The following is an 18,825-nucleotide window of genomic DNA, read 5'->3' on the forward strand; positions in this document are numbered from 1 at the left end:
TTGAGAAGGCTGCTTAAATGAAGGGCAGTTAAAAGCATGTAATTATCATGAATGTCATAATGCTAAAATCTTAATGATCATAAAAATAGGCTCCATGTTTTTTGATGCAAAATGATTCTTTTTCTTTCGATTTTTGGGTGAAAACATGATGCTTCTTGACAGTCATTTCATGAGTTTCACTGAGCTAATTAAAACAAAAGCTGTGAGGTTTCTAGTGTTTGAACATAAACACAAAGCAGAAAACCGGGAACTTGACAGTTTGTGCCGTGATTACTGTGATTAAAAGAGTTCTGGGCTGTTTAACAGAAAAACCTTAGGTGGTAACTTGCCACTTTTTGCAGCATTAGAGAAGATGAGATGAAAAAGTGTGTGTGTGTGTGTGTGTGTGTGTGGGCGGAGTGCAGGGTGCCGCTGATGAGCGTGTTTGTGATGTGGGCAGGCCAGCCGGTCCGATGAGTCACTAGCAGAAAGAGAGAGAAACGATACACATACCCACAAGCTCAAACTTGGACTGTTTAGACTACAAATCCTGCGCCATAGACAATGAGGGGTACATGTCCATCCCAATATTCACCTTAGTGCCTGATCAATAAGGGTTCTTTCAGTAACTGAATCTTGCATGTTTATTATTGGACCTACTTAATGGCTGAAAATATCTTACACTATTTAACCTCTGAAGTAAATGTATCTTAGGATGTTTAGATCATTTTTCGCTGAAAACAAGACTTAAATTTAAAATACTGATTATTTCAGAGAAGACCTTTTTTCCAAATTTCCTACATCACATGTTTTGCTCTCACTTGTTTTCTCTCTCTCTCTCTCTCTGACCGTGGAGGATGTTTTCTCATGAATATCAGTCTTTCTCTCATTCATTAGCTGTGCAGACTGAACAGCCGCGAAGGTCGGCCTGATGTGCTTTAGACGTTTGCTTTGTTTTTGTACGTGGAGGAGCCGTGGGCGCTGCAGGAAGTGCTGGATGCATGATTTCAGCAGACACCCCCATATGATAAAGCAGCACAGACTGCTGTATGAGATGCTCATTGTGCTGCATGTCATCTACACTGTCTTCTGTAATTGCTGGTAAAAATACCATAGTGAGGGTACGATGGTATAGTGATGTAACTGATACTATATACTTTAATATATAGTATGTTACTGAAAGAATACCATATTTCATCTTATAGAATATAATACCATATGCTAAGAGCTCAAAGGCACTTCAAAGAATATAGTAGAATTACCATAGTGCATAGTAATAAGTGCAACCACTGATGTAACAGATGAGAGACAAATTAAAGGAAAATCTGGTACCTCTTGAGGCATCTTGCTTTAAAAAAGTACACTTATTTTGATGTGTTGACTAACAAGTACTTAAAATACTTTATACTATGGGGTTGTTGAATGCGCAAATCTGAATGGTTGACGAACATTCTAAGGTGTGCAATTATTTTCAGGGAAACGCACGGCTAAAGTAGTTCGAGGCAGGTCTTGACAACATTCCAGTTCCGTATCACTCCAGTTCCACTATCACTAACTCCATTTCAGTATTCAGTTATTTCAAAAAGGTCCTTACAGCTTACAACAGCAAAAAAAACAAAACCCGCAATAACACTGACCAAGCAAATAAATATAGTAAACCAAAGGATAAAAATGACAAATTATTGTCATGGTTTTTGCCACAAAATATGTTTAATTATGTTCTGAACACATATACTCTCTCCCGCTCTCTCTCTCTCATTCAAATGCCCAAACATACAGTATGGGAACACACAGAAATGTGTTGTCTGCGCTGCTCTGATGAATTAATAGGTAAAATAGTTGAGCAACTTAAAAGCTACATGACATTTCTCACCAGTGAGGTAATAATGGTGCGGTTCTTGAAGTAGATAAACTTACAGTTTCGCTTTTAGTAGAGACCCTGCTGCCGAACAATGTTGAGAGACGCATAGACTCAAGTAGGCTAATTCACATTACACACTCTTTCTCTCTCTCTCTCTCTCTCTCTCTCTCTCTCTCTCTCTTAACTGTGTTAATAACTGTATTAGTCTGCTATCAATTGTCTCTAGCCTCCGTTACTAGTTCTGAAATGACATTTTGGAATTAGCAACAGAGGCTTGGTGTGAGATGCATAAGAATTTAGTCCCACAAACAAAAGAATGTTTTAAGGACAAAAACCTGACAAATGTCTTAAAATACAACATCTGAACAGTTTCTTGAGGTGTGGTAACCATAGTATAAGTGCAATAATTGAAAAAGAAAACATTATGTTCAGTTACAGCTCTGCATTTAATTTACATTAAGTGTACTTTTTAGAATTATGCTAAAGAATGGTGCTCTATCCCTCCAGCAGAGTTCCAGAAACAGGTAGACTCAGTGGGCACATGGTGAACCAGGATCTCACTAAGACCATTTATGTTAGTTTTTCCTTTAATTTGTCACCTATCTGTATGTCAGTCAAAATGTCATGGGTTGCTGAAAACAGGAATATATAGAACAAGTACTGAGCAAGTACAAAACTGTACTGAAGCTTTTCTACACTGTAGATGGATGTCTTAATCCAAGTGGCTGGCAAACAATCACAGTACAGAACAAAGTTAGCGTGGCCGGAGCCAATAACCCGCTGAACGTTGCACACTGAGCCGAGGTCTGCTCTGAGATCTGTTCTCATCTACAGAAGTGTTTTTCCCTGTGTGATACCGATGGCACGGAGAGTTTGCCGTCAGTAGCACTGCTGATGGACAAAGATGAAAGGGTCACGGTGGGAATGTGGGCTAATCCACATCCATAAACACTCTTCACACTATCCTCCACGAAGGAGCCCTCCTTTTGTCTCACACAGACACGATTTTAACCAAATATAATGGAGAAAGCAAGACAGTCTCTCCATGGAAATGCACAGAGAAGCAACAGATTCAGGAATTCAGTTTGACAGATATCTAACAACAGGGAAGGTCTAATTGGTTGGTCTCTTTCATGTAACCCTGCCATATCCGTTGGTAGATAGCGAGAACCCTCTAAATAGAAGATAATATGTGTGTGTGTGTGTGTGTGTGTGTGTGTGTGTGTGTGTGTGTGTGTGTGTGTGTGTGTGTGTGTGTGCAGGAGATAAGGAGAAAGAAAAAAGCAAGTGAAGAGAACAAGATGCTCCCAGAAACAGAGCAAAATCAATCCAAACAGTCCATGGCAGGAAGGTTCCTGATAGTTTTGAGCTTATTCTGAATTGCGCATGAATCTGTGAAGCTGAATATACAGGTGCTGGTCATATAATTAGAATATCATCAAAAAGTTGATTTATTTCATTAATTCCATTCAAAAAGTGAAACTTGTCTATTATATTCATTCATTACACACAGACTGATATATTTCTTTTAATTTTGATGATTATAACTGACAACTAAGGAAAATCCCAAATTCTGTATCTCAGAAAATTAGAATATTACTTAAGACCAATACAAAGAAAGGATTTTTATAAATCTTAGTTGGGGCTCATCAGGCAGAATTACTGCAGCAATGCAGCGTGGCATGGAGTCGATCAGTCTGTGGCACTGCTCAGGTGTTATAAGAGCCCAGGTTGCTCTGATAGTGGTCTTCAGCTCCTCTGCATTGTTGGGTCTGGCATATCGCATCTTCCTCTTCACAATATCCCATAGATTTTCTACGGGGTTATGGTCAGAGTTGGGACTTGGGAGAGAATGGGTTTCTTGTTTTTTTTAGTATAGTATTTAAAAATGATTTAGCCCTTATTTACTCATTATACTCACTGAAATAATAGGATAAGATTTGCATATGTCTGCCAGAGAAGCTCTATATGCCAACACCCAGGAAGAAGCAACACCCCGAGTGTAGTGGGCCCTCACCACCAGGGGACATGGCTCGCCTAGGGACTGGTATGCCAAGGCAATGCCATCCACTATCAAGTGGGCCAAATTCTGTTTGGAGACAGCCTTTCCCTTCTGTTGACCTCCAAAGCAGACAAAGAGCTGCTCTGAGTTTCTGAAGCTCTGCAAATTTAACCTCCTGGCACCTCTGAGGAAACTGACGTTCAGGTTGTGCTTTCCCAGTGACCTGCCACCGACAGCATTGTGATGGTGGCAACATAGACCTTCAAGGTGGAGCGGGGAGCCTCTGCTCCAAGCCATCTTGAAGGAAGGAAAGCACAAAGCTGACCGGGCATTTCCGGGGGTCTTCCCGGTGGGAAGAACACCACTCAGCAAACAGACTCCACTTCAGGGTGTTAGCACGACTTGTAGAGGGGGCTCTAGCCGAAGTGATAGTGTCAACTACCGCTGGCGGTAGGCCACTTAAGTCCTCCACTTCCAGTCCAGAAACCACACGTGGAGGTTCCAGAGGTCGGGACGAGGGTGCCATATGGTGCCCCGCCCTCAGAAAGCAGGTCCTTCCTCAGGGGAATCTGCCAGGGAGGGGCTGTCGCGAGAAGCATCAGCTCTGGGAACCAGCTCCGGTTGGGCCAGTAAGGTGCAACTAGCAAGACCTGCTCCTTGTCCTCGCTGACCTTGCACAGAGTATGTGCGAGAAGGCTCACTGGGGGAAATGCATATTTGTGCAGGCCCCGGGGCCAACTGTGTGCCAGTGCATCCATGCCGAGGGTCCCCTCAGTCAGGGAATAAAACAACTGGCAGTGAGCTGATTCCTGGGAGGCAAACAGGTCTAGCTGTGGGTCCACGAATCGGCTCCAAATCAGCTGGACAGCCTTGGGATCGAGTCTCCATTCTCCTGGAAACATGAGCTTTTGTGAGAGCATGTCAGCCACATGATTGAGTTTGCCTGGGATGTAAATGGCATGCAGCAACCTAAGTCGCCATAGACTCCAAAGGAGGAGATGGGGGGCGAGTTGCGACATGCGACGGGTGTTTAGAACACCTTGATGGCTGATGTACGCTACGGTCTATGTATTGTCCGTCTGGACCAGTACATGCTCGTCATGCAGCAGTGGTCGAAACCGGTGCAGGGCAAGGAGTACTGCTAGCAACTCGAGGCAATTGATAATCACCTGCTTGTACAGCATGACAGCATGCCTGTTGCATATGGCACCTCAGCCTGTGGTGGAGGCATCTGTCATAACAACATGCCTGGACACTTGCTCTAGGGGCACCCCGGCCTGTAGAAAAGCAAGGTCCGACCACGGGCTGAATGTATGATGACAGCTCGGTGTGATAACCACACAGAGCATGCCACAGTGCCATGCCCATCTCGGGACTCAGCTGTGTAGCCAGTGCTGAAACGGTCTCATATGCAACAATCCGAGCGGCGTGACTGGGGCTGTGGATGCCATATGCCCCAGGAGCCTCTGAAATTGCTTCAGTGGAACTGCTGTTTTCCATGTGAACATAGTCAGGCAGTTCAGCACTGACTGCGCATGCTCGTGGGTTAGGCGTGCTGTCATGTTGAGAGTCCAACTCCACACAGAGAAAAGCGATACTCTGCACGGGGGAGAGCTTGCTCTTTTCCTAGTTGACCCGAAGCCCCAGCCGGCTGAGAAGCCTGAGCACCAGGTCCCTGTGTTCGCATAACTGATCTCGGGACTGGGCCAGAATGAGCCAGTCATCAAGATAATTGAGAATTTGAATGTCCACCTCCCTGAGCGGGGCAAGGGCACATTCCGCGACTTTGGTAAAGATGCAGAGAGACAGGGACAGCGCGAAGCATGGCCGTCAACTCTGAATCCGATTCAGCCTAAACAACCACCCCAGAGGGGGGCAGTCCAGCCTCCTCATCCTCTCCAGAGGACAAAAGCCCACCCAGAATCTGATGTCGCTTTTACAGTGAGAGCATGTGCCATCCACGAGTGCACTCTCAGCGTGCTGTTGTCCAGGCACGCAAGACAGCAAATTGTGGCCATCAGATGAGGTCAGGATGCTGAACGCCCATGCTTGCTCTTTTAGGGACTGCTCTGACAGCTGAAACGCTCAGGGATGAGATGCTGTGCTGCCTGTGACAGTGCACTGACACACACACAGTTGAACTGGGCCTTCACACCAGCTGGGAATCCCACAAGCTTCAAGGCTGTTAAAATTGCTGTTTTGCTCTCTTAATATAGGAAATCGCACTCTTGTAGAAAGTGACTGGATTAGGAGCGATCAATTGTGACTGCTCGGCTCCGAAGCAAAAGTATGAATGGAAGTGAGTATGTCGGTCCTATTTATGAGTATTAAGAGTAACACTTGCCCTGGGCATGCCACGGCTTGGAGCTCCAACACTCGTAACACGGTTCAGTTGCTATGGCGTTTTCCACTGGGACCCCATTACATCAGTATTGACGTAACGACGAACATGACTGACTGAATGGGGACGTCTAGGTTACTATTGTAACCCCCGTTCCCTGAAGAAGAGAACAGAGACATTACATCCCCTTGCCATAGCCCTGATCCACCACTGAATGGTTGGGATCCTTGTCTCGGCTCCTTAGCAAAATATGAATGGAAGTGAGTATGCCGGTCCTATTTATACCCGGATGTGCCCGGTGGGTGTGACTCGGCATGTAAATATCAACCAATCGGCATGTAAATCTTTGGCCAATTCCCATTGGCTCATTTTGTACCACTTGGAGGTGACTGGGCTCCCAGGTGAGACCCCATTACGTCAGTATTGACGTAACGTCGAACGTGACTGACTGAATGGGAACAGAATTTACTTTGCATGTAGTTCCCAATTAAGCAGTAATGTCAAATTATACAAAAAAATGTATTTACATAAAATGCTAGCTATGACATTATTTTTAGCAAGAAAAAAAAGGGTCTGACATTTTATTTTTTAAAAGTGAACAAAATGCCATTTTCAGAAAAACAAAGTATTGAGCACACACTCAAAAGATATTTTGACAGGTTACCAAAAAGATTGAAAAAAGTTTGAATAGCGCATGATATCTGTTGGGTACTGCATCATATAAGATCAGAGAACATGCATATTAAGCCTTGATATGGGATAATGCAATACTAAAATACCCTCTCTTTACAAGCTTCAGAGACAGATGCAGAAGCTTTCAGAGACAGTATCCAGGTGGGGATTACATAAAAATCTACTCTATAGCACACACTTCCTGACCTTGAGAAAAGAAATGGTCTCAAAGAAACCCTTTGCACACACATAAAGTTATAGAGCGGTCCCATTATATTTATATCATTCACACTCATTGACTCAGAGACATTGATTACATTTCCATATTGAAGGTCAGCAAATATGTACCAGGTATTAGTATTAATGCAATAATTACTTTGCTATTGAAATACCCAACAAATACACAGGGCACTATTCTATGGCTTTTCTTTCAATGTGACCAATTGAACCCCTTTTTACAAGATGCAATACAAGTCTCAGGTATCCCCAGAATGTGTCTGTGAAGTTTCAGCTCAAAATACCCCACAGATCATGTATTTTACTGTGTTGTAAATGTCCATTTTTAAATGGAAGAAAAAACATCCTGTTTTTGTACATGTATCTTTAAATGCAAATGAGCTGCTGCACCCCACCCCCTATCCAGAAAAGTGCTGTGCTTTTACAGCTCGGTCCTCGGATACTGTCTATCGCAGCCACACTCACGTGACATTGCAGTTCTTCGTCATCATGAAAGTTTATTATCTGCATGGGTTTTAAAGCTATATCAGTTTATACTTCCGATATATGGTTTGCGTCAGTATTAGTTCTCTTTTACGTCTTATTGTGCTTAAACTGTCAAATACACACAAGGTTATGTCACAGTGGGTTATGTTTGTGAATGTAAAAAGCAGGAAAAGAAATTGCATGTGTATATTAGATCTGTGTATTAAAGTGGCAGCAGTGTAATATACAGTACCTATGCTGTTAATATTAATCAAACAACAAAAGAAAAACAGAAAATCACTTACTGTTCTTGACTGAATAACATTAGTAGCTTTAATAAGAATACATGTTTTGAATGCTGCTGTTAAATGCTCTGGTGAGGAGATAAACATGGCAGACTGTGTACAGCTTACTCAGGGGAGGTGCTTAGCTAGGGCAGATTCCGTTGACAGTTGTGGGCGGGGCCTGTTCCAATGTGATGTCACATTGGAGTACATTCCTGAACAACTCACTTTAAAGGTCCCGTTTTTCGTGGTTTTTTGAAGCTTTGATTGTGTTTATAGTGTGCAATATAACATGTGTTCATATTTCGCGTGTAAAAAAACACAGTATTTTTCACATAATTTACTTATCTGTATACCGCTGTTTCCACTGTCATAAAAACGGGCTGATGACTTCCTTGTTCTATGAAGTCCCTCCTTCAGAAATACGTAACGAGTTCTGATTGTGCCAGCGGTTCCTGTGTTGTGATTCGACAGCTCTGAGCGCACCGTGCCCGGAAAAGTCACGCCTCTTACCATAACGTGGAGATGCACGCGCTCAGTGTTATTGTAAACATGTCTTTAATTTTACCCTATCAATTTGAGCCGGAATCAGACCCGGTGATTGGACTGCGGGATGAAAATAACAGCGTTTCGACGACATGGCGACAAACACACTCTACAAACGCAACTCTTGTGTATTCCTGTGGGCGGAGGTTAGTCAAAAAACTGTTTTAGTGACGTCATTAAAGAAGGAAGTAGAGGGATGTAGTCCAAACTGGCCGTTCGATGTAGGCGACTTCTGTTAAATAAAATATCTCGCTTGGCATTGAACTTTGAGCTTTAAAATTTTACAGATTTTATTTATACTCTAACAACAACATTACACACTAACTAAAGTTTGAAACATGGGATCACGAAGAACGGGATCTTTAAGACATCGCCCCCTATACCTTCATTCACCATTCACTACATTAGTTTATGAACAGATTACTTGAAGGAGTGAATGAATACAGGTGAGTGAATTTGGACGCTGAGTGCGCTGGAAGGGCTGCCGCTTAGTTTGTGCTTCCTGTTTAATAATCATTTGAAACTTAGCAAACTGGCAGCTCCAGTAATGAAAAGATTTATCTTGAACTCTGTCATGGAAACTAGCAAGTATAAACCTTAATTAAACTATTTAATAATCAATTAAAAACACATTTATACCTGTATGATATTACACTGTGGACCAGCGGTTTGGAAAATGGATGAATGGATGATTCAGCTGCGGGCGCCTTCTTCAGGCAAGACGCAGAAATTCATTCGGTGTGACCCACACAGTGCATTATGGGTGTTCTCTAGCCGTTGAGCATGCATCAGTTGCACACTCATTATTGTGGTGCATTATGGGACTTGGCGCACACAATAACATCCACTATGGTTTCGGACACCACTACAAATGGCTGTCCCTTCAAATAATGGCCTGTTTAAGGGTATAGAGGGCGATTTCAGACACAGCCACAGTTTTAGATTTATGGAGTAAATAATAAACAGAGTGGGTGGATTTTTACCCCAATAGGGTGGTTGTGTACACACACTATGGACACATAATTATGTTCAAAATCATACAAAAGTGAATTTTGCATAATAGGTCCCCTTTAAAAGATTATTCTGAAAATAGTTAAAAAAAACATACTAATGAAAGTCAAGGACTTTGGCTTAAGCTTCATCCAGACAGAAGCTAATGCAGGAGATAGAGTCATTCATAATGGCCATCCGCTAATGCAGGACTGTCACTCAGCAAGCATTTCCATTAAATGCAGACTCAATCTGCTTATAATAGCCCTTCGACGGTCTCATCTGAGCCTAAACTGAAACTCCAATAACTTTATAATGAATTAAAGAGACCAGACAGATGGGACATTTTCTGACATGCTAATGATGCTCTAAATGCTATTGTGATAACACAATAACAGATACCATCAAACCATTGTGTAACTGGATTAAGAATTCACAGTACACTGTATAAAAAAATAAATAAATAAATAAACAATTACGAAGTTGTAAAAAAAAAGATTACTGGGATATGTTTTAAAGGAAATTAATATTTCATACTTTCTACTTCATGTTTAATTCAGTGACTGTGTTACTTGCCATTTCTTTGTAATTATTTGTGAAATTTACTAACAATTTCTGAGTGAAAATTGTTTATAATAAACCAAATTTCTTTCAGTGTAGACAACAAAGAAAAGCAAAGAAAAAAGTGTTCGACCAAAGGTCAGCATGTAGATTTTAGAAAAGAACAGAAAAGAGGTTAAAGAGGTAAAAGACATTCTCAAACCTGTTCGTCAAATTTGGTGGGCACATCTGCCAGACTGCTGCTGTCTGCTAACAGACTGAGGTCAAGCTCACTGGGTCCTGCAGAGAAAAGCAAAAGATACAATCAAGCTCTAAGAAAAGACATTGAAAGAAACATATATTGAGGTCTGTGATTCAAAGAGGAAAAATACAGCAATCACAGCAAAGCCTTGTGTGAAAATAAAGACACTATATTACCTCTAAACTACTGTCCATCATTAAAAAGAAGTGCTGCGGTACACTGACTGTTCTTTATTGTTCTGTACCAGTAATTGCAAAAGGAACCCTGGCGTCCTTTCAGTAGCATAGGCAACAATAACAAAGGTTATGTTTCCTATATGTTAATTAGTAATTCATTTGTGGCACAAGTAGATGTTTCACTAGAGCAAAGGAAGAGTTATTGAAATTGATATTGAATTTGTTTCTGTCTACACAGATGCTTAGATGTTTTCATTGCAGAGATCATTATAATCATTTCCACTTATGATGATTCTCTTGACATGATGTTTCATTTGTTAACTGGTAACCCCTTTTAGTACTTAGTAAAGGAAATCCTAGCTTAGAAAATCACACCACAACGGTGTACTAAAAATGTTAAAAAGTTTTTCCTTTGTATTTTTTACGTATACAGACAACAACTTTGTCAAAAAGATCCCCATTCACACGGATCCGTGAAAACGACTAAAAACGCTGTTTTATTATACAGTAGTTGGCTATGTTACTTTGTGAAAAAACACTACTACTACAGACTAGACACATAATACGCATGCGCATGACATCACCGTTTTCACAAATTCGTGTTTTGTAGTTTACACAGAGATGAACTTGTATTCAAAAGTTTGCATTTTCAGGCCCCCAAAATGCTGTTGTTGTGTAAACGAACTGACTTGTTGCTTTTATAACAGGACTAAGAACAATTTGATAAATGTAGTTCCAAACGTAGGTTCGGGAGGAGCCTAAACATTCAGTCCTGTCAATCATCATTACGAGCATATATAAGCAGCAGTCACTGCGTCATCCCAGCGACAATTCTTCCAGCATCCCTCCTCCTCCCCATCTCCTCCTCTATTTCTCTTATTCTCCCTCTACGCAGTACTGTGGGGTGGATTAACTCGGAGCTCAAGCCGAGCCTCGGGTTCAAGCCTCCTTCGAGGACAGCAAGCCAAGTTTGTTTTACCATTAACCATTCAGACTGAATGGGCAGGCGAACTTGTGAAACACTCCACGGTTCAATAAATTAAAGTATTATAATCCATATAAACAATTCTCTCTCCATGTGAAATAGCTCATTAGCCGAACTATACTGTTGAACTATAAAGCAACGCAGTGAAATCTCTACTCCTATTTACAGGATCAGTAAATATAACATCTGAATTAGAATTAAAGACTGGAACAGGAAGTCCTGGTGCCAAAACTGGAAGACCATCAGATTCTAAAGCATCAATATACAACTGTAAGCAATCACAGTGAAATAGGATATTCCACAGAAACAGGGTTTTCCACAATACGTTTTTTTTTTTTTTTTTTTTTTTTTTTTTTTTTTTTTTTCTTCCCGGGATGTTGTTATCAGAGACTTCTTACTTGGAAATATACCTTATGATGAAATATACTTTGCAAATTTGAAGGGTGCTTTCACAATAGCACTTTTGGTGCAGACACTTTAAATGATTTTCATAGTGAAGTATAGCTCACCAATACCCTGTTGAAAAAAGGTATGGTATGGTTAGGTATGTTTTGAAGTATGGCAGCTGGTTTGAGCTGGTTTAAGCTGGTCCTTAGCTGGTCAAATGCTGGTTTAAGCTGGTCAAGTGCTGGTCCTAAGCTGGTTCTAAGCAACTAGCTCCAGCTCTGGACCAGCTTATAACCAGCTCATGACCAACTAAGGACCAGCATAAACCAGCTCAAACCAGCTGCCATGCTTCAAAACATGGCAGTTTTTTCAACAGGGCAGCAGCAGCTAAAAAGGCTCCCCACACAATAGCAGCTCTTCCTCCATGCTTCACTGTGGTAGAGATGCATTTATCACAATATTTCTCAGCAGATTTTTGAAGACACTGGTCTAGAGCATCACCATGCAACTTTCTAAAAATGATTATGTCAAAGTGTTTTCAACCATTCAGTGAGATTCTAAGAGAATTTTGTATATTACAATCTTTAGACAGTTAAACCACCTATACATTTTTTACTTCTAAATAATGTAACACATCTGGACAAAAAACAAACAAAAAAAATCACTGGGATTTCATTGAAGAAATTGCAACTGTCCAGAGGAAAATATTTCAAGAAGTTTCTGACAGATCAGTGACTTTGACATGAAACCTTCATCACAGGGGTCTGACTTTAGCCATGTGTTCATGTTTTCCATAAAAGCATCTGTTCTCAGTTCTGATTCAGCTCAGAGCTGCACTACCACAGCCTGGAAGAGGCTAATGCCTTTTGACATCGGTCGCCTCTGTAATAAATGCTACACTGTAGCATCCCCTGACAGCTCCATTCCAAAAGTGGCAGCATCTTCTCATACAGAAAGAACAGGCTGTTTCAGCCTACTACCTGTTTCATGCTGCTTTTCTCTCCATGAAGTCATCTGAATAAGTCTTAGGGGAAGAGTAGTTTTCTGACAGACTATTCCTCACACTATGAAGGACATGTAGTGGGATTATGTATTAAGGCAGAGACTTTGCACCTGAGACCACAGGAAGTAATGGAACATTTCTTGCCCCAGTAGGATTATGAGTCACAGATTTGTATTTGTTGATACAGACGTGGCATTATTGGAAGAGCGTTTGAGGGATTGTGTGAGTGGGCGGCAGGGTCATTCCTGTGATGCAGTACCTTTTGAACTCTGCCACTTTTAATAAATGAACATGTCTGAAGTATTTCTATAAAAGGGCAACAGACTTTCAGAAATACGCTCTGGTCAAGACCAGGCACCATTATGTGAATAATCAAACATGATGACAAGAAAAACATTTCAGTGAGGGACTGGGAGTTAGTTTACATGAGGGGGTGAACTATACAACAACAAGTAGGGGCTTTCGCATGGAAGGAACCTTTTCATAATTCCTGTAACTAATGGCGGAAGTACCCGCTTTTGGAATGTCCGCACCACAGGAACTGGGAATGAGTTTAGTTCTAGGAACGCCTTTGGGGGGAGCTAAATTAGCTCCAACTTCAGAGTAGGGTCTAACCCAGCACAATAAGAACTACCAGTGGCGTAAGTGTTCATTGATTGGCCAAGCGCATGCAAAACACTGGCACTCTGCGTTTTTAAAAGTCCATCGTGACTTTGAAGGGACGAAGCAAAACATGATTATGTATTTATGCTCAGCTACTATCATTGGTCATCAACCACACGTCATATTTTTTTTTTTTTTTTTTATACTACGGGGCTGTTGAATGTTCAAATGTGATTGGTTGAACAATGTTCTAAGGTGTGCAATTATTTTCAGGAAAACGTACGGCTAAAGTAGTTCTAGGAAGGTCTTGACAACATTGCAGTTCCATATCACTTCGCCAAATTATTTCAGTTATTTCAATAGGTCCTACAGCCTACAACAGCAAAAGAATCAAAACCCACAATGACAGTGACCAAGCAAATAAATATAGTAAACACTAGGATAAAAAACAACAAATTATTGTCATGGTTTTTGCCACAAAATACGTTTTATTGTGTCTTGAAAGCACATACTCTCTCCCGCTCTCTCTCTCACTTTCAAATGAACACATGTACTATATAGTACGGACACACACTTGCACAGAAACCTTTTGTTAGTGCTGCTTTACAAATTAATCAGTAAAATAGTTTAGCAACTTAAAAGCTACATGATATTTCTGACTAGCGAGGTAATAACTGCAGTTCTTGGGGTAGATAATTGTATAGTTTTACTATTAGTAGAGACAAAACTGCCATGAGAGACACAAAGACTCAGGTAGGCTAATTCACATATGCTTATTCTCTCTCTCTCTCTCTCTCTCTCTGCGAGTGCATGCTGGGAGTGAGTGTGGACGGAGCCTGTTGGCGGGAGTGAGACTTCTTTACTTTTTTCTGTTGGTTTTCATATAATTTCGTTATAGTTAGGTTTAGTTAAAGGTTTTTCCTGACTTCGGTCAGTGAGTAGGGATAATGGGGTCGGAAGCGGGAGATTTCTCGCAGTTAACACTCAAACATGGGTGTAAATGTATGCCTGAGGCCACCGTGTCGGTGGAAGATTGTTTGATAGCCGTGAGTGAGGCTGTCGGTGGTGCTAATATTAGATCCGCCTCCCGAATGAATAAAGCCATTGTGTTGTTTCTCAGTGAAAGCCAAATGGTGAATGACTTGATTGAAACTGGATTGGTAATCAAAGATATTTTCGTACCTGTTTTGCCTTTGTCAAGCCCAGCCAAGAAGGTAATTTTATCAAACGTACCTCCGTTTGTTAAAAATGAAAAACTAGACCAAATACTCCAAAGGTACGGCAAAATAGTGAGTTCCATCAAAATGATCCCTCTTGGATGTAAAAACCCTGATATTAAACATGTGATGTCTTTTCGGCGTCAGGTTTTTATGATTTTGAACTCTCAGAGTGATCCGTTAAATCTGTCGGTAAAATTAAGCATTGATTGCGAAGATTACACTATTTTTATTAGTTCAGAGTCGATGAGATGCTTTGTTTGTGGTGAATTTGGACACGTTAGGCAAACTTGCCCGAGGCGAGACAGACCGACGGGCCTTCTTGCGGCTCCGGCTGCAGATGCGGAGAACAGCGTGAGGGCGGCCGGTGAGGATATTGTTGCGACGGCTGAGGCGTCAGAACCTCAGCCGGGTGAAGCGTTTTCGGCGGCAGGTGACGTGCCCGAATGGAGACCGGTGCTGGAGGCCTCTGGAGACGGCCTGGCGGGGGCTGTTGAGGAGGCGACCGGCCCGAGTCACATCCCTGCTGTATCGCAGGCAGAGATGAGCCCGAGACAGGTGTGTTTACAGTCTGTGATTGCAACTGATTTGATTGAAGGAAATCAAACGCAGTCTGATAAAATTGTGAACGATGCAACTATTGATAACTCGTTTAAACAGAGTCAAGATGGCCTTTTATCTCAAGAATCTGTGGATTTAATGGATGACTCTGGCAATGAACATAAGGACACCGAGGACAATGACGCGATGGATTCGGAGCTTGTAATTGGAGGTAAGACTAAAATGTATTCTGTTCAGCAGATCAATCATTTTCTTGATACTACAAAAGGACTTTGTAAACCAAAAATTGAGACATATTTTCCAGATTTAAAACTGTTTCTGTTGTCGGGTACCATGGCTATGAGAAAAGCTTCCTTTGATGAGCTTGACAAACCCAAACGGTACCGCCTTAAGAAACTTCTCAGTAAGGTTAGAAGTTCTCTGAATTTACAAGGTAAAAAATGAATATGGCTTGGTTACCTAATAACTCTGGTAGGTTAGTTTTATTGTGTGTTTATTTTATGCTTATTTTCATGGCACCTTTGAGACTTAGTTCATTGAACGTTAATGGGTGTCGTGATGCTATGAAAAGGGCTAGTCTGTTTGATTATATTGTGATGAAGAGTGCAGGTGTTGTTTTTCTACAGGAAACGCATACCGATGAGAACAATCAGATACAGTGGTTGACTGAATGGAAGGGTCAGGCAATATTGAGTCATGGCTCTAATGTTAGTGCAGGGGTGGCTATTCTGCTTACACCTGAATATAGAGGGCAATCAGTCAGTGTTTTTGAATTGATTTCTGGTCGATTGTTGAGAGTTGACATAACTGTTCTGGGTATTAAGTTTTCTTTTGTCAACGTGTATGCACCCAACATTGGATCAGAACGTGTTATTTTTTTTTGAAAAACTTAAAGTTGCTTTAAGTGATGTTCCCCATGATAGGATTATGGTTTTAGCTGGAGATTTTAATTGTACTTCAAGTCATACTTTGGACAGGAATCATGAAGAGCCCCACAGTCAATCCGCAGATGTGCTTCGGTCTTTAATTGTTTACCACAATCTTATAGATGTTTGGAGAGAATCTTTTCCTCAGGTCAGACAGTATACCTGGGTGAAAACAAACTCCAATATGGTGTCTGGGGCTAGGTTAGACAGAATTTATGTACCAAAAAGTAAAATAAATATTTTCTATAATAGCTGTATATGTCCTACTGCTTTGTCTGATCACCATCTTCTATCTATTGATGTCACTACTGCAGAGAGCACGTTCAAGAATTTCTTTTGGAAGTTTAATAAGAGATTATTATTAGATCAAAATTTTGTGCACTCTTTCACTCATTTCTGGGAGATCTGGAGAGAGAAAAAAACACAGTATAAGTCCTTGAGCCAGTGGTGGGACATAGGCAAATCTCAAATGAAATTGTTTTGCCAGAGTTATTCTGCTTACAATAAAAGTTTATTGGAAAAGAAGATGGCACAGCTTGAACAGGAAATACTTCTTCTTGATATCGAAGGGGACGTTGTAGATACCACTGAGTCCTTGAAACGCAATAATTTTCTTTTGCGGAATCTACTGGAGGAAAGAGCCCAGGAGACGCTGATTCGTGCAAGATTATCTTCCTTCAATAGCATGGATGCTCCTACTTCTTTCTTTTTTAATCTGGAGAAGAAGACTGTGGATAAGAAGATTTTAAGCTGTTTGAGACTTCCAGAGGGGAGGAAAGTTACTGACGGTCATGGAATTATTTCTTACGCACTTTCTTTTTATGAGGATCTTTACAGTGCTGAACCTTGTGATGAGGAAATGGCTGAACTTCTCTTTCAGGATTTACCTCAGCTTTCGGAAGGGGAGAAATCCAATCTTGATAAACTATTGACTTTCGATTAACTATCTGTTGCTGTAAAAGAACTGTCTTCTGGCAAAGCTCCGGGATTGTATGGACTTAATGCAGAATTTTATAAACAATTTTAGTCAGTTATTGGATTGGATTTGTTTTCAGTTTTCATGGAGAGTTTTAAAAGAGGGACACTTCCACTGAGTCTACGAAGAGCTGTGGTCACTCTATTACCTAAAAAGGGTGATCTTGAAGATATTAGATGCTGGCGTCCGGTCTCTTTACTCGGAGTGGATTACAAGATACTTTCGAAGTCCTTAACTAATAGAGTTAAACTCTGCATTTCTTCAGTGATTCATCCGGATCAGTCATACTGCATTCCAGGAAGGATGATTTTTGATAATCTTTTTTTGATTCGAGACTTGATTTCGTTTTCTAGAGTACAGCATTTTGATATTGGTTTTGTTTCATTAGACCAGGAGAAAGCCTTTGATCGTGTCGATCACGGTTTCCTTGTTAAGTGGCCTTGAGGCTTTTGGTTTTGGGCCATCTATTATTGCTTATATTAAACTGTTGTATACTGATGTATACAGCATGTTGAAAATTAATGGTACTCTTACAAGACCTTTCAGAGTAAGCAGAGGCATAAGGCAGGGTTGTGGTCTATCAGCAATCCTGTATGCTATTGCAATTGAGCCACTTTTGATTGCACTGAGAAACAAGCTGTGTGGCATTTCAACAGTGTGTCCGTCCACCTCAGACCTGAAAACTGTTAGGCTTAGTGCCTATGCTGATGATGTCACTGTTTTTATCAGATCTGTTCAGGATGTAATGAATTTGAGAAAATCTTTAGAGGTTTATCAAAAAGCCTCCTCATCTCGAATTAACTGGCAAAAGTGTGCATCCTTTTTACTGGGTGAATGGGAGAATGGAGGCCCTCCATCTCTTCCTCAGAATTGTTCCTGGAGTCTAGAGGGGTTTAAAGTGCTTGGAATTTTCCTTGGGACTGATCAATATACACAGAAAAATTGTGATGGTATTTTTGAAAAAGTTTCTGGGCATTTACAGAAATGGAGATGGTTACTGCCTCGCTTGTCTTATAGGGGAAGAGTGCTCATTATTAACAACTTGGCAGCTTCCATGATGTGGCATCGCTTAAATGTGTTAGACCCACCAAAAGAACTGTTGCAACGTCTGCAGAAGACTTTTGTCGAGTTTTTTTGGGATGGGTTTCATTGGCTTCGCTCTGCAATTTTGTATTTGCCAGTCAGTGAAGGGGGCCAAGGGTTGATTAATTTGGCAGCAAAGGTTAAGGCTATGAGGTTAAAGACTGTTCAAACCTACTTTACCCTGTGGATTTTAGGCCATGGGTTTTTTTTGGTCTGGCGTTGCTCAGAACTTTTGGTGGGTTAGGTGTTGATAGGCAATTGTTTTTAATGTCTTCTTATGATGGGAAGTTTTCGGCTGATGTAAAATTTTATACTTCTGTGTTAAACTCCTGGACAGGTATTAAATTGTTTAGAAGTGAAAATAATCATTTTGGTCTTGAAGAACCATTGTTTTATAACTCCTTTTTAGGTGAGAATATCTGTACATCTAATACAATTGTAAAACAATTTTTGAAAAAAGGATTGACCAAAGTTTCAGACTTGATTGATATCTCGACTAAAAGATGGAGATCAATGAGAGATATTGGTAATCGGGCTGGTATTAGATCAGTCAGGACGATAGAGAGGCTCATTGGGGGGGTTGAAAACATCTTTTCCCTCCACACTCCTCATGTTTATTAACTGTTTTCTGTCTGGAGGTCCTTCTGGAGTTCTGTTTCCCAAGTTATGTGTGTCTCCCAAGGTTATTTTGGAAGATGATTATGAAGGAAAGCTGCTGACATTTAAAAG

The 18,825-nt window shown here is 41.0% G+C and overlaps 1 protein-coding gene across 1 annotated transcript in view; it reads right to left on the minus strand.

Annotated features, from left to right (window-relative positions):
• ak5 (adenylate kinase 5) overlaps positions 1–18,825 on the minus strand; it is a 109,766-nt gene that overhangs the window by 19,984 nt on the left and 70,957 nt on the right. The window contains exon 8 of the mRNA XM_048162973.1: positions 10,141–10,217. Coding sequence (XP_048018930.1) covers positions 10,141–10,217 — 77 coding nt within the window. The remainder of the gene's footprint in view (positions 1–10,140; positions 10,218–18,825) is intronic.

This window comes from Megalobrama amblycephala, linkage group LG17 (assembly GCF_018812025.1).
Source record: "Megalobrama amblycephala isolate DHTTF-2021 linkage group LG17, ASM1881202v1, whole genome shotgun sequence".
Taxonomy (NCBI): domain Eukaryota; kingdom Metazoa; phylum Chordata; class Actinopteri; order Cypriniformes; family Xenocyprididae; genus Megalobrama; species Megalobrama amblycephala.